Source organism: Protopterus annectens, chromosome 1.part1 (assembly GCF_019279795.1).
Source record: "Protopterus annectens isolate FY-2018-M chromosome 1.part1, PAN1.0, whole genome shotgun sequence".
Lineage (NCBI taxonomy): Eukaryota > Metazoa > Chordata > Ceratodontiformes > Protopteridae > Protopterus > Protopterus annectens.
The window spans coordinates 528,430,752-528,444,950 of NC_056726.1; the positions used below are offsets into that span (position 1 = coordinate 528,430,752).

The 14,199-nt window shown below is 42.8% G+C and overlaps 1 protein-coding gene across 2 annotated transcripts in view; it reads right to left on the minus strand.

Annotated features, from left to right (window-relative positions):
- Window positions 1-2,410: 2,410 nt before the first annotated feature.
- Window positions 2,411-14,199, minus strand: part of EP300 (E1A binding protein p300) — a 1,713,356-nt gene continuing 1,701,567 nt past the window's right edge. For both annotated transcript variants that reach the window (XM_044076495.1, XM_044076487.1), the window contains exons 30-31: window positions 10,689-10,970; window positions 2,411-5,516 (exon numbers count right to left, since the gene is read on the minus strand). In XM_044076495.1, the coding sequence (XP_043932430.1) occupies window positions 3,333-5,516; window positions 10,689-10,970 (2,466 nt within the window). In that variant the 3' untranslated portion in view covers window positions 2,411-3,332. The remainder of the gene's footprint in view (window positions 5,517-10,688; window positions 10,971-14,199) is intronic.

Here is a 14,199-nt window from a genome sequence, read left to right on the forward strand (position 1 = left end):
AAAGCTACAGAATCAAAATACAGAAATCAAGCAGCGATGGTACAGAACATTACCAATGAACAGTTGCAGTAATTGAACAATGTAATGTTGTACCTATGGAGTACTTTGTATACTTTTTTAAAATCTATTTGTAAATATTCAAAGTAATCATTTTTGTTTGTATGTGAATCTTTTCTCCCTGGGCCTCCACTGAAAATGGGCTACTAGCCCAGTCAGACCTCTCAAGTAAACAAATGTCAAATACACGAATTAAAAAAAATAAAATAAAATATATATATATATATATATATATATATATATATATATATATATATATATAGATGTATAGAGAGAGAGAGAGAGAGACGGCTCAGTTACAGCTACCATACGTTAAACGCTGAACTGAGAATGCATATTTATTCCTACCTTTGTGCACTGTCCTACTGTAAAAGCAGAAAGTGTTAGTGGAAGTGGTTCTCTTCAGTCAGAGGTTTTTTTTTTTTCTGTGGGACTGGCCTAGATAGAACAATGATACAGAGGTGTCCACTGATCTATAACAGCAACAACCTGCTTCCTTCTTTAAAGACCAGACAGCCTGCCTAACCTCATCTTTAAAATGGATAGTCTGAGCCATGTCATCCTGTCAGCAAGTGAGCCTGCTGCACTAGACACAGCAACAGCAGAGTCAACATTACCACTGAACCAAATGAAAGCCCAGTGCAGAAATCAAAGGGCACATCTACCTTCTTGGGAAAAGAAGAAGCAGTATTCAAAAGCATTCACTCTGCAACAATAGCATCATTCAGCAAAGGATCTGCTGAAGTATGGCCCAAGGCTCACCACCATCTGTTCCCAGATATTCATTTAGATATTTCTGACAGTAATGTGTTTGGTGGGCATCAAACTCAGAAAAAAGGGCTACTGGGTCCTCTTAAGTCTTCTTTCAAACATATGAAGGATGAGGCAGACACTCTCTTGGTCTCAACTTTGGGAAAGGCAGGCCTAAACCTGTTTGAGTGTGTGTGTCTGAGGTTAAGCATCTGATAGGTGAGAGTTCCTAAGATCTGGAGAGAGTTGAGTCACGCATGCAGAGGAGTGGCAATATGACAAGTCCACATTCCCCAACAGTAGATTATTATGCCACTGAGGACAGATTCTGCCACAATAAACATCAGAAATCAAGGTCCTGACCTTTGAAGCTCTGTTCCGGTAGGCTACTGTGGACTTTCCTCACAATGGGCCATAAAGCCCTGCAAGACTGGGTAAGCCTAAGATGCAGAGTCACTGGTTATGAGTGCAATCACTGAAAACCATATGAGGTACAACTCCTGGGGTACACGGCAGATGCAGGCGAGTTTCACCTGCTCACTTGGTAGGTGGGAGGTACTTGCAACTTGGGATACACCTATAAAATAGTTTGGGGGTATACCACTCATGGACCCACCTCTGCTGATGTGAGGAATGGATGCAAGTCCAACCCCATTATTAGTCAAGAGCGAGATAGTGACATGACGACCATGAGGCCATCTCCAAGATGTGCTTCATTTCTCAGAGGGTGAGACAGTCCCTCTCTACCCTCTGAGTATTCTATGTTCCCTGGCATCAACATGAGATTATGCAGGGGATCTTCTACTGATCTTTGAGCTGTGCACTAATCTACTGCTGTCTTAAAAGATGTGAGAAAAGCCTTGTATTTCTTCACTGTCACTTCAGGTGGATGAACTGAAATTGTAGTAACTGTGTCAATATTTCACGTCATGCTTCCCCCAAAAAAACAATGCCCCTGTGGGTCCTGGGCTCATGATCTGATTGAACTCTTTCATGACTTGAATTTCTACACATATGTTAGTTTTTCATAGTGATGCCAGGATTAAGCTCTAAACTATGTGAGCTGCAGAAAATGACTGGGTGTGGATGGACAGAAAGAAAAAGGTTGTAGGGACTAGACATACTATCATAGTGTGGTATGTGATGTCAAGGAATGTAACCCTGGCACAGGAGTTAGAAAAATACAGCTCATGGTACCAAAAAGGAATAACCCAACTGCACAGCCAGAAAGGAAGACTCCGTGTATCAGATCGCTAAACAAAGTCATACTATTTCTGTACTTTTAAATGATGGTGCTGGATTCCATATTACTGGGCTGAAACACTTGTAACATCAGTGGCAATGGAAAAATTCAATGACTCACAAATTAGTAACTCTCAACTAAACAGATTTATAATACAAAATAATAAACACAGAGAACTTTTAGGGTGAACCCTAAAATACAAACAATGAAAGCCAGCCTAATGTTATAATGATAAAAATATAATTTAATGTACATTAAATAATTTGCAAAATTCTGACCACCAAAAAGCATTTATTTGCTTTCTCTTTAAACAAGCACCAAAGAGGGGGAAGAAAAAAACGTCATTAAAATCAGACCGTGTCTCTGTCTCACACAGTTTATTTAACAATAGGTAATAAGAAAGAAAATCAATTGCAACAGTCTATACAACGATCCAAAGTTCATATTTATAAGTAATCAAACTGCATGACTTACATGTGAAGGTTTTTTGCTTGCCATTTAGTTCTTCAAGTTTTACACAGGAGACCGGGGCAGAAGGATGAAACCAAAAGGACGATTTATGTTAAAATCATCTGTTTTTGTACAGTTCTTTACACCCTCCTATTTTTGTTAGATGAAAAAATAACAAAGTCTTTCAAGAAACAGAAACCACAATATATATACTACATCCATTTGGCAGCTGCCATTGCGCATTTGCAAATTGTTTCTACATGTACAAATTAATACTTGCAGTCTCTGTAAAGACCCTTGTGTAGAAAATACCAGAGGACAAAAGGTTAGAACAAGAGGAAGATGAGGCCAATGAATTTATTCAGTCCCAAGTAAAGAAACAAATTATGTTTTTTTAAGAATGCCTCTTGTCCTCTCTCTTAAGAAAGGTTTCCTTTTCTGTAAAATGGAAAAAATAATTCCTACAAGCTTTCAGACACAGTAAATAAAACTATCAATATTACACAAACATTTTTCATTAATTTAAAAAAAAAATTGCCAAGGTGTGGGTTTGTCAGAAATGAAGAGGATACCCACAAGAGAGGAAAAAAAAAAGAACGAAGAGAAAAAAAAAAAAACAAAAAAACAAAACAAAAAGGACTGGTACATTCCAGCCATAACAAAAATATATTCTTTGTATATTCATCCCTCAGTATTTTTCAATAAATTGCAGATTTGTTGTGTTCTCAGAAAACAGTGCGTTCCCTGGAACAATTCAAAAAATTGTCTTCAGTACAAAACCCCCTATATATTAAAGTTTCATTAAGTGAAAATAAGTTTTGCTCCCAAAATGCTACAACATGTCTAGTGTACTCTGAGGAAGGTTTGCACTCATGTCCTGGTTGTCAGAAACAAGGCCAAGCTCTGTGGCATTTGCACTGTGGAGTCCAGCCATGCTGGGGTTACTAGCGAGCTGAGAAAGCATTGCACTCTGGTCCGGGGTAGCAAAATGTCCTTGATCCAAGGGGTTAGCCTGGGCAGCTACTAGTCCGGGATGTGGAGAATTGGTCTGTGGAGAGACGTGGTGCGGTGATGGCTGAGGCTGCATCCGAGGAGAAGGACTGGAATGGGGAGGTTGTGACTGCGGCCGTGGGGAAGGGACAGGTTGTGGAGATCGCACCTGGTTGCTAATGATCTGCTGATTCTGTAAGTGTGGTGACTGAGCTTGGTTGGGAAGCATTTGCTGCTGGGGGCTCATGGGATTGGGCTGTGCTGGAGAACTCATCTGCTGTTGAAGTAACCTTTGTTGTATAGCTTGCAAACCAGCTGCTTCCCCACCCATGGGCTGTGGTAAAGGGTTCATCTGCCCTACTGTCTGGCCCATTTGTCCCATACCCCCTTGCTGCATTTGCATGTGGTGCTGTATTCTCTGCTGCTGTTGCTGGTATCCTCCTCCCTGTGGTTGCTGAAACTGATTATGATTGGCCAATGCAGCATTCAGCCCAGGGCCACCCCCTTGTTGATGTTGTTGTTGCTGCTGCATAAGCTGTTGTCTCCGAATCAACATCTCTCTGTACTGCGACCCAAGGTTTATACTCATTTGCTGCCCTTGAGTATTTAATCCTCCCATGCCCTGCTGAAGTTGTTGCTGGGGTGGCTGCTGTTGCATGTTAGGCCTTTGTACCGTTCCCATTTGGTTCATATTTTGCAGCATTTGGTTCGGATGCATTACTTGCTGTCCCTGCATTCCAGCCTGTGGCTGAAGCCCTGGTTGCTGTTGAGGCATTCCTGACTGCACTGGAATACTGCCTTGACCTTGTCCACCTTGGTACCTAGCAGCTCGCTGTTTGATGAAGGCTGCCATCAACTGTGGGTTGGAACGAAGAATGCTAAGCACCTGTTGTTGTTGCATAGGGGAGCTTGGAGACCGAAGAGTCTGCAGTAAGTCTTGCAAAGCTGTATGAGGAGGAGCACCACGATTTAGAGGAGGTGCTCCTGAACCAATGCCTGGTTGAGGCTGCACAGTCACCTGCTGTCCTTGCTGCTGAACTTGCATTACAGATGGTCTCTGCATTCCCGCCTGCAGCTGTTGAGGCTGAGGCATGGTTGCTTGCGTCCACTGCGGCTGCTGCTGCATTCCAGCCGTTGCCATTCCTTGGTCGATATGTCCGCCCCTTGCTGGCTGCGGTGGATTGATACTTACTGCAGACAATTGATTCATTTGGTGTTGGTTTATTATTGGCCTCTGGTAGATTTGTGCCATCTGACGCTGTGTCTCTGCTGCTCGCTGAATCTGCATGGCCATCTCTACAGCTGCTGGTGGAGGCCCTTGCACTGGTGCCTGTGATGTCTGAGGAGGGGTAGGAGGTGCTCCTCCTTGCTTACCTGATAAGGAGCTTGAAGACTGAGTTCTTGATATACTGTAAGAAGGCATAGTACTGGGAGGAGGAGGCTGTGATTGCGAAGGAGGAGGAGGAGGAGGCTGTGGTTGTGGCTGTGGAGTCTGAGGTGTTGAAGGCTGAGGACCCGTCGGTGTTGTTGGTGCTGTTGGAGAAGGCAAACCTTGTTGCTGTCCAACTACTCCAGTCCTCTGCATACTTGCCATCCTTCTCCGTAACATTTGAGCTTGATGCAGACGGTGTTGCAGTTGCTGCTGACGCAGTTTGTGCTTGATGTTGAGGCAAAAAGGTACTGGACACTTGTTCTCCTGGCAGTGTTTTGCATGATAGCAGCATAATGCAATAAGCTGTTTGCAGATAGGGCACCCACCATTGGTTTTTCGTTTGCAACCTTTTGTGTGCTGCACAACTCTCTTCATCTTCTGGCAGGATGGCAATGCACAGTTTGCATTGCGACACTGACATGCATGAACAAGAGACTGGATGCAACGCTGGATGCTGAGACGACGGGAATCTCCTGGACTCTGAGTTGTGGCAGCTTGTTGGTTACTGCTCTCATCATCAAGACCAAGGCCTAATTTCTCCATCTTGTGCTCATGGCTCTTAGTGTTATAGCAAGTAATACATAGGTCATAATCCTAGCAAGTAAAGAACAAAGGTAAAAATAGTTAATGCCCACTTCAAGTTATACAAACATACAAAATAGTTTCAAATAACTGTACTGAATTCCACGACACCAATATAAAACTATGGCTGCATATTAAAACAGTAGTAAATCTAGCCAGTTTTAATGCTAGATGTTCCATACAGCTGCATTCAGTGAGCCAAATTCCAGTGCTCACATGTCCTCTGACATAAGTGTCAGTTCTGAGAACCTAATGAATAATAGTATGTACCAACTTAAACAATAAAGCTAGCAGCATATGTGAGAACGTAACACAGCATTTACAGCATTTCCTCTTCCACTACTACCATCTACTTCAATCTTAGACACTACAGTTGCCTACATACTATTCCACTCACATGCAGCACTTTCAAGACCATATTGTCAACAGCACACATTCAGTCCCCCCACTAACATTTCTTTTCTTTCTTTTATTTATTTTTTCCACTTTACACACACAGAAGGCATCATTTTCCAATGTCAAGTCCCAAAAGAGAGACTTGGGCACACAATCCAACATAATTTCTTCCCTTTCAGATAAAAAGATAAGGTGTACACTGGATGAGAGTACATCCATTACCCTCTTACAAGCAATATTAAAAACAAAACATATCTTGTTCCTACTTAAAATGTTTTCTGCTTTTCACCTACATAATGCAGGCATAACAGTTAAGTCACTCCACTTAGGGAAACTGGTGGATGCTCACACCATAAGTGGCCATAGAAGCAATCCAATGCTTCCCCTTGACACTGGGGAACTGTAACCCACTCTCAATGCTGCATACTATAAGACATCTGCAGATGCCAAAGTGTCAGTGCCAGACAATCACAAATGAAAATTGAACACTTTCTCTACTTAAAACCCTTAAATAAAGAAACATTTAAAATATCTTTCACTGGATGCTTATCATATGATCTAAGTTTTGAAACATCGAACATAAAAAAAAAAAAAATTTTTTTTTTTACATTTTTTGCAGAGGGGAATCCCCCATGCACCCCCCCCCCACTCCCTGCAAATTAAATATACCAACTCCATGATCGGGCTACAGTGAGGAAAAGGATACATTTCCTAATCCGTGCTGTACCACAATTGATATTTAAAATGTTTTATGTTTCAAAACTTAGATCATATGGTCTTGATCGTATCAATTTTGAAGTTTTGAAACTTTGTCATATGACAGGGATCCCTTTAACTCCACCTTCAATTGACATGTACAGTTGTGGGCCTTCATCACCCTATACTTTTACTCAGCATGTCAAATTTTTACTCTTCAGCAATAGGCTCAGAATAGAGCTTTGCACTACAAATGTATTTCTTTTCAAGTTGCTGATTTCACTATTCTACAGTGGATCACTTTGTATCCACAGTTCAATGTACAATCTAAAAGGTTCCACCCCCAAAAGAAGCTATAACACTGCTGCTTCCTAATATTAGGGGAATCTTTACACAGATTGCAGTAAAAGTTCTTCACGAGTCAATTTGTAATGACAAAGACATACTTCAGAGTAAAGGCTCTCAAAGGGAATTACTGTGAAATCATGAGTCACTGCTACTTAAAATCAGCACTCATGCCAAAGTGGTGAACATTCCCTTGTAACTTGTGTGCAACTCTCAACAACCTGATCTGTAATTTACAACACAGTCATTTCTTTTCAAAATCTCTTGGATAAGACAGTGAAAAAGTCCAAGGGTTCACAATCAATTCATTAACATGGGCAGCTGGGTATGTTTTCATTAAGTCTTAACCCCTCTCTCCCTGGTATCAAATTAAGTGCTTGATTCATCTTCAGGGCCTCCAATGCTCCCCTCTGTGGGTGTCCCCCCCCATCATTTGCAACAGCATGTATCACTACCAGCTTTGCAGCATCAAACCCAGATCCCCTAGTTCTTGGCTGCATCTCCATTGCCTGCAAATGGCAGGCAGCTATGTATACCAACACTCCCTTCCTCCAGGATTGCTGCGCCAGCATCAGACAGTTAATGCCCAACATGTCACTACCTGGTTCCTACAGCACCTGAGTTGCTACTTAAGGTGGGGTCACCTGGGTCTTTATCAAAGCGTCACCACTACTCCTCAGAGTAACACTTTCAGAAATTTATTTAGCCATTTCTTACACTCTACAAAACCGGTCTGACTTACTGGGGGCAGGGTTGCTGTTATGGCTCTAGGCAATGCATCTTCAAAAACATCCTTGAAGTCTTAAAAGTCAAGATGGGCTCAACAGTTCAAAGTACCTTTTTGCGAGAATCTACGTCTCTTTCATACTCTACTTAAAATGTTCACACAAGGTTTACAGACACCCTCTAGCATCAACCCAGACAATCTTCATCACTGTCTTTGGCATAACCAACAGTGGATACATCTGGAAGAAATGTTACCTCATGATCCTTCTTGCTGATGTCAGAATCAGACAGATTGGGAGAGGGAATTCTCTTCTTATCTGCCTGGGTAGAGGTACACAAAGTGCTGGGCTCAGTGGTAGCACATTAAACCTTTGCCCTACTGGCATATGCTCTTTGGCAAATTTCTGGTAACCAAAGAAGGTCAGGGATGGCATCTGTCAGGCAAATGTTTCAAAGCCTGACATCCAATACATGAAAACAGGCAACTGGGTACATTAAGAAATAACAGCTGACTTAAAACTACAATGTTGCATCACACCAAAGCACCAAGGATGTCAGACAAAAGGGGCCTCCCCATAAGCCTAAGCCATGTGTTGGCCCACTGCAGCTGCATGGCAACCAGTTGTAAAGTAGCAGAAATAACCTCGAAGGCCTGGTTATAGAGACCACTATTACACTGCTGGCTTCCAAAGATGAACTGACAGATGGTTGCACTACAGACCTTGGAGGCCTTCATAGAATCAGAACTTTTAACACCGCGCAGGATCAGTAGGATCTCTGTAACTTTGTACACCTTGCCCACTTCCTTAGACACAATTTTTCAGGGTTTTCTATTTTACGCTGGTATTTAACTCTCTTTGGATCTGGAGATGGAGGTGTTCTTGCAGTTTAAATTGACGAGATCGATATCTTCTGGCCACAGGCAGTAGTTTTTTTATTCTTCAATTTTTTTTCCTCATCTTAGTTATTTTTTTATTTTACTCTGATGTCGACTTCTCACATTCTCCTGGTTTATCACTCCCATTTTCTAAAAGACAGTGGGTCACTCAAAGTGCTATCTCTTAAGGTCAGAGGACTTTCATTTAAAGGAAAGGTGAAAGTAGCATGCACACTATTGCAGCCAATTACTTGGGCTCTCAAAGAAGTTGTAGAAAAGTTCTGGCACTTCTTAAATTCTAGCTACGTAATATGCTTTAGTTGTTGCATACTGGCACACTACTTAAGTACAGAGGAAAAAGCTAGTAATGCAACCTTTGAGAAGAAGTTAGAATAAAAATGGACATACTTCTATATATAAAAAGAAAGTATGACCACTGGCACTGTACTCTGATATTTACCAGCAGTCTCACAGATAGGACCACTAAGGAGTGTACCACCTTTTCCTGACCACAACATATGGGCTCATCTTGACATGCATTTCCCTTCCCAACTCAATGACATAATACACCATCTTACCACACAACACTTAGATAACAAAGCTATATGGTACTACAGCTATTTTTCAACACAGAGAAAAAGCCCACTAAGTAGGTAACAAGAGTAAGTGCTCGTTCCTCTGATGCAAGCTGGCAGCTGGACAAGGTTCAAATGTGGTCCTAGTACTAAATACATTATTTTCACAGTTGATGCCCAATGTAGAATAAAATCATCATCTTGGAAGTATGACTGCCACAGTGCTGTGATCAAACTTGAAGTGCAACTGTTACTTACACAGGGACCATCAAATAAAAAGTATTACAATAACCTTGTAGAAAGACATCCTTAAAACGGCGACAAAATATTGGGAAAGAGCACATCCCAGTGGTGTAGACAGTGGAAGCCCTGACTATGGCTCAAGCAACCTGTATCTGATTAATAGCACACAGGTCTGAGGGACCAGGTAAAGTAAGATGAGCCTAAGCAGCTTGCTCATCTTGGGAGGATGGAGAGAGAAAAGCTGCTATGCGCCCACAGTATCAGTGATGCTCAGCAGTGGCTAGATGCAACACCCTCTATATAAGCCATACTAGCTCATGTTATATCAGGCAAGGACACCTTTCTGAGCTGAAGAAACAGGAGGTGCGTAGAAGCAAGCATGGCACCTCTCTCCAACCAGACAGCTACAGTGAAACCACAAGATGCCTAGGGAAGAAAAAGATAAAACTGTTTTGTAGGACTCACAGCAGGCTCTTCTCCTACCTTCCGATTCTCACCACTGGGGGAAGAGATGAGCTAATAGGACTTCCCAGCTATAAATGAATGGACTTATAGGGCTCTGACTTAGTTCAGTGTTGGCTGAAAATCTACTCCCGTAAATCAAACAGGCCAAATGGGTTTAGGTACTGCCATCAGACAAGAGGGTCCTGGGAGGTGGAAATTGAGGAAAAAAATACTTAGGAATGCCTCAGTTGCATACTGTGGCTTTTTATATTATTTTTATTTGTTAACCAGGTAAGTTCAATGGACACAAGTGTTTCCTTTCAGGTGTGATCCAGGAACACTGTTTGGTTATGTGACTTACACAAACCAGCAGGCAGACAGAGGTGGAAAGACTCAAACGTACCATGCACTACAGGAAACAGTTTCCTCAATGCTGAGAGCCTTAATCCTCTGCTCTAACAAATATACATCAGCAATATAGAAAATAAAGGAACTGTCATGATGGACCACACAGCTGCACAAAAAATTAATACTGCATTGTGAATGTACCCTATACATATTTTACAGCCCAAATGCATGCTTTAGCAAAATAAGAACTGTTCTCATGATACTGTGTTTTCAATGGTAAAAAGGACTGGCAAGCATCTACAAAATGGCATGCTTACGAAACTGAGGAAAACTGCAGATATCACATCTCAAGATTCAAGGCTGTCCTGGGAAATCCAAAGAAATAAGTTAAAGCAGGAAAATTAGAAATTAGACAAGGTAACCCGGACACTTAATAACCAGGCTACAATGCAAAATTCTTGCTTCACATTCTGCATATACAAATTTTCAAGCACACCTTCTTAAGCACATAAAATAGTCTTGGTTTTGACATACCTCACAGACAGTACAATGGTATCTTGTTTCCACATGATGCTTGCATTCATTACATGTATATACAAATCTGTCTGGACTCTGAGTATGCAGTTCTACAAGCATGCACATAGTTGACCACATGGCTCTCCTAAGGGATGAGAATTCAAGGTGCTTTTCTCTTGCTAGCGTTAGGAAAGCATCCCGACCATCCATCAGGTCACATGTCATGAGAGGATCAGGATCTACTATAGGGGGTAGAGAATTTGCAGCAGGGCCAGCTATAAGCCGAATGACAAAGAATACCTACAGAAACAAAGAAAAGGTGTAGTTAAAATTGTTGATTTTATTGGTATTGCTTGCTGAAAATTCGGTTCATATAAGCTTATTACTCTGACTGATCTGCATGCTTTGCAAATTACAATTACAGCCACAACAAACTTTCATTGGTGGGTGCTCAATCCACAACAGCTGGAAAGGGATCAAAACAGTTTTGTACATGTATAAAAGATCTCTGCTATGATAACAGAAATGAATACCACTTAACAGCAGATTTTTTTCTTCTTACATCGGTTTTCTGATCTCCCTTTCCTACCAGTCATTTAGCTGTACTTACTGTCCATTTGCTCCTTATCACCAGGTCCCTAACAAGGCATGGCTGTCACACGAAGTCAAGAGGGATGTTTCTACTTGGCTCCAACCCCACCCGTTGTCTGTTATGGGCATTACCAAGTAACCATGGAAGCGTCCTACACCACCTCCCTGACATGCGAGATCTCACTCATGCACATACCCACACACTTTATGAGAGCTACTACCATGACTGGGATTACCACGTTCATGCCTCACCCCCCTCCATTCCTATGGCCACTTGCTGCATGTGAGCCTCCCATTTGCCCAGGAGTGATTCTGCCGACTGGGACCCACCAACACTTCTTCCACACCCCCCCCCCCCCCCAAGCGGTCTAAGCTACTCACTCAGACATTCCTCTGCCTGGTTCTGCCAGCACCTGAGCCACTATTCAAACTAGAGATATAGTAAGGACTTTTGTTCTACTTCACAGCATTCTGCTATTTACCACAGTGCTTTTTCTTACAACTGTCATCATTCATTTACCCTCATAGGTTCATAGGTTTATACTAGGCTATCTGCCCTAAGGCATTTATAAGCCTAGCCCAAAGTTTTGTGGCTTATGCCACCCCTTATGTTAAAAAATACTGTGCCCATTAGTTTGTTGTGCCTCTGTCCAGCAGTGACACAGAGATGATTCCCGGGGTAAACCTACGATCTCCCATCCACTGGTCAAGATTTCTCTTGAACAGAGCCAGCGAGGTGCTCTGCCTCACATGGACCAGGATTTTATTCCACAGCATAGGGAGTCTCTGGGTGACAAATCTATCCCTCCAGCATGTCCTATTTATATCCGTGCTAAGGTTTAAGTCGCTTGCTCTAGTGGATCTGGTAGATTTGGATTTTTTGAGGTGGAGCATGTCCATTAATTCCGGGTTGGACATGGCCTTGTATGTCAGGCACAGGTCACCTCTGAGCTGGCGGTATGCGACTGAATAGAGCTGGAGTTTCTTCAGTCTGGCAGCATATGACAGATTTTGGAGTCCCTTTATCCTTTTGGTGAGGAACTTTTGGGGTCTCTCCAATTGCTGCAGGTGTCGGGTGAGATACATCCCGAATGGGGCATTGTACTCGATCATTGGTCTGATAAGTGAAAAGTACAGGGGAACAATGACCTCACTTGATCTGGATGTGAATCCCTTCATGATCAGGTGGGCAATGTAGAAGGTCTTTCTAACCACTTTAGCAATGTGAGTGTCAAAAGAAAGGCAACTGTCAACCTGGGTCCTCAGGTCCCTGATAACCTCTTCTGTGCTTAATGGATTGCCACCTATATGGTAGCTTGGGGTTACCTTGTTTTTCCCGAAGGGTATGACTATACATTTTTTGGCATTTAACTTCAGGCCATGGCTCTGGCACCAGTTATCAGTTTCCGTGAGACCCCTCTGAAGGATATCTGTGTCCGATGTACTTTCCACTATGGCGCCCAGTTTGCAGTCATCTGCAAACTTTGTCAGCCATAGTCCTCCTATGTTTGCCAGTACTTCTGAGAAGTAGATGCCGAACAACAGGGGGTCAAGGACTGAGCCCTGTGGGACACCACTTGTGACCGGCTTGGATTCTGACATGGCGCCAGCAACTCTTACCCTGTGGGTTCTGTCCTTTAGCCAGTTTGCAACCCATCTTGTGACATATGGGTTTACATTTAAGCTGGTAAGTTTCTCTATAATACCCGAGTGGGGTATTGTGTCGAAAGCTTTTGCAAGGTCAAGGTAGGCTGTATGGACTGCCTTTCCCTCATCAATGGCCTTGGTGACCAAGTTCAAAAGGCATGATCTGCCCTTGACAAAGCCAAACTGGGTCGGGTCCAATGTCTGCAAGTCCCCTATGTCTTTGTTTATGAGTTCCATTATGATCCTCTCCATAGCTTTGCAGACCAGGCTTGTTAAGCTTATGGGGCGGTAATTACCAGGGTCCGTAGAGGTACCGCCTTTGTGGAGTGGGACCACAGTTGCCGTACGCCACTCCTTGGGCACGTATCCTGTGGTAAGGCTAAGATTAAACAGCTGCCTTATATGCGGGTTTAGTGCCTCGTTGAGTTCGTGTAGCACACAGCCGGGGACACCATCCGGTCCCATTGATGCTGTGTTTTTAGCTTTAGAGAGAGCAGCTTTCACCTGCGCATTTGAGATGTCTGGGAGGCTACACTCCGCTGGGATAGTTATCTCTCCTTTTGGGGGGGGGGGGGGGGGAGAGGAGTGAAGTTTGCACTGAACCTGTCTGCCAGTATGTTGGCAATGTCTGTGGGTTCAGTGATTTTGTATCATTTTGGACTAATTCTGCGCATATCTGGGAGTTTCCACCCAGGTTTCTAACATAGCTGAAGAAGGCCTTATGATTGTCTTTTGAATCTATTGCAATTTTTCTCTCAAAGTTGGCCTTGGATGATTTTATGAGTGCTCGTATTTTTTTTACTAATAATGATCAAGGGTGTCTTCTCTTTTATGGATTTTGCTCTATCATGTAACAGCTTTCTCCTCTTATTGTAAAGTTTGTTTATGGCTGGGGTTACACCAGACTGGACGTTTGCCCTTGGTGGAAAGAGTCTTGGTTTTATTAGGGATTGCCTGATCCATGCAGTCCTGGAGGTGTTCGTAGAAGGCATTTGTAAGGGCTTCCGCAGCTTGGGTTGTGGTTTCCACTGGCTCGGGGGCCTTGAAGGATACCACACCAGTATTGAGTAGTGTGAAGTTTGCTTTAGAGAAGTTCTTCACTGTGTTTTTTTTTGTTTGGGGTGGGGGCGGGATGTGGATTTCCAGTGAGATAAGTTTGTGATCTGATCTCACCAATGAGGGATATACTTCCGGTGTGGAGCATTTTGTCCCCATTTTTGTGATGATGAGATCTAGTATATTTTCTCCTCTTGTGGGAACGGTGACTAGTTGTTCCATGGCATTTGAATTT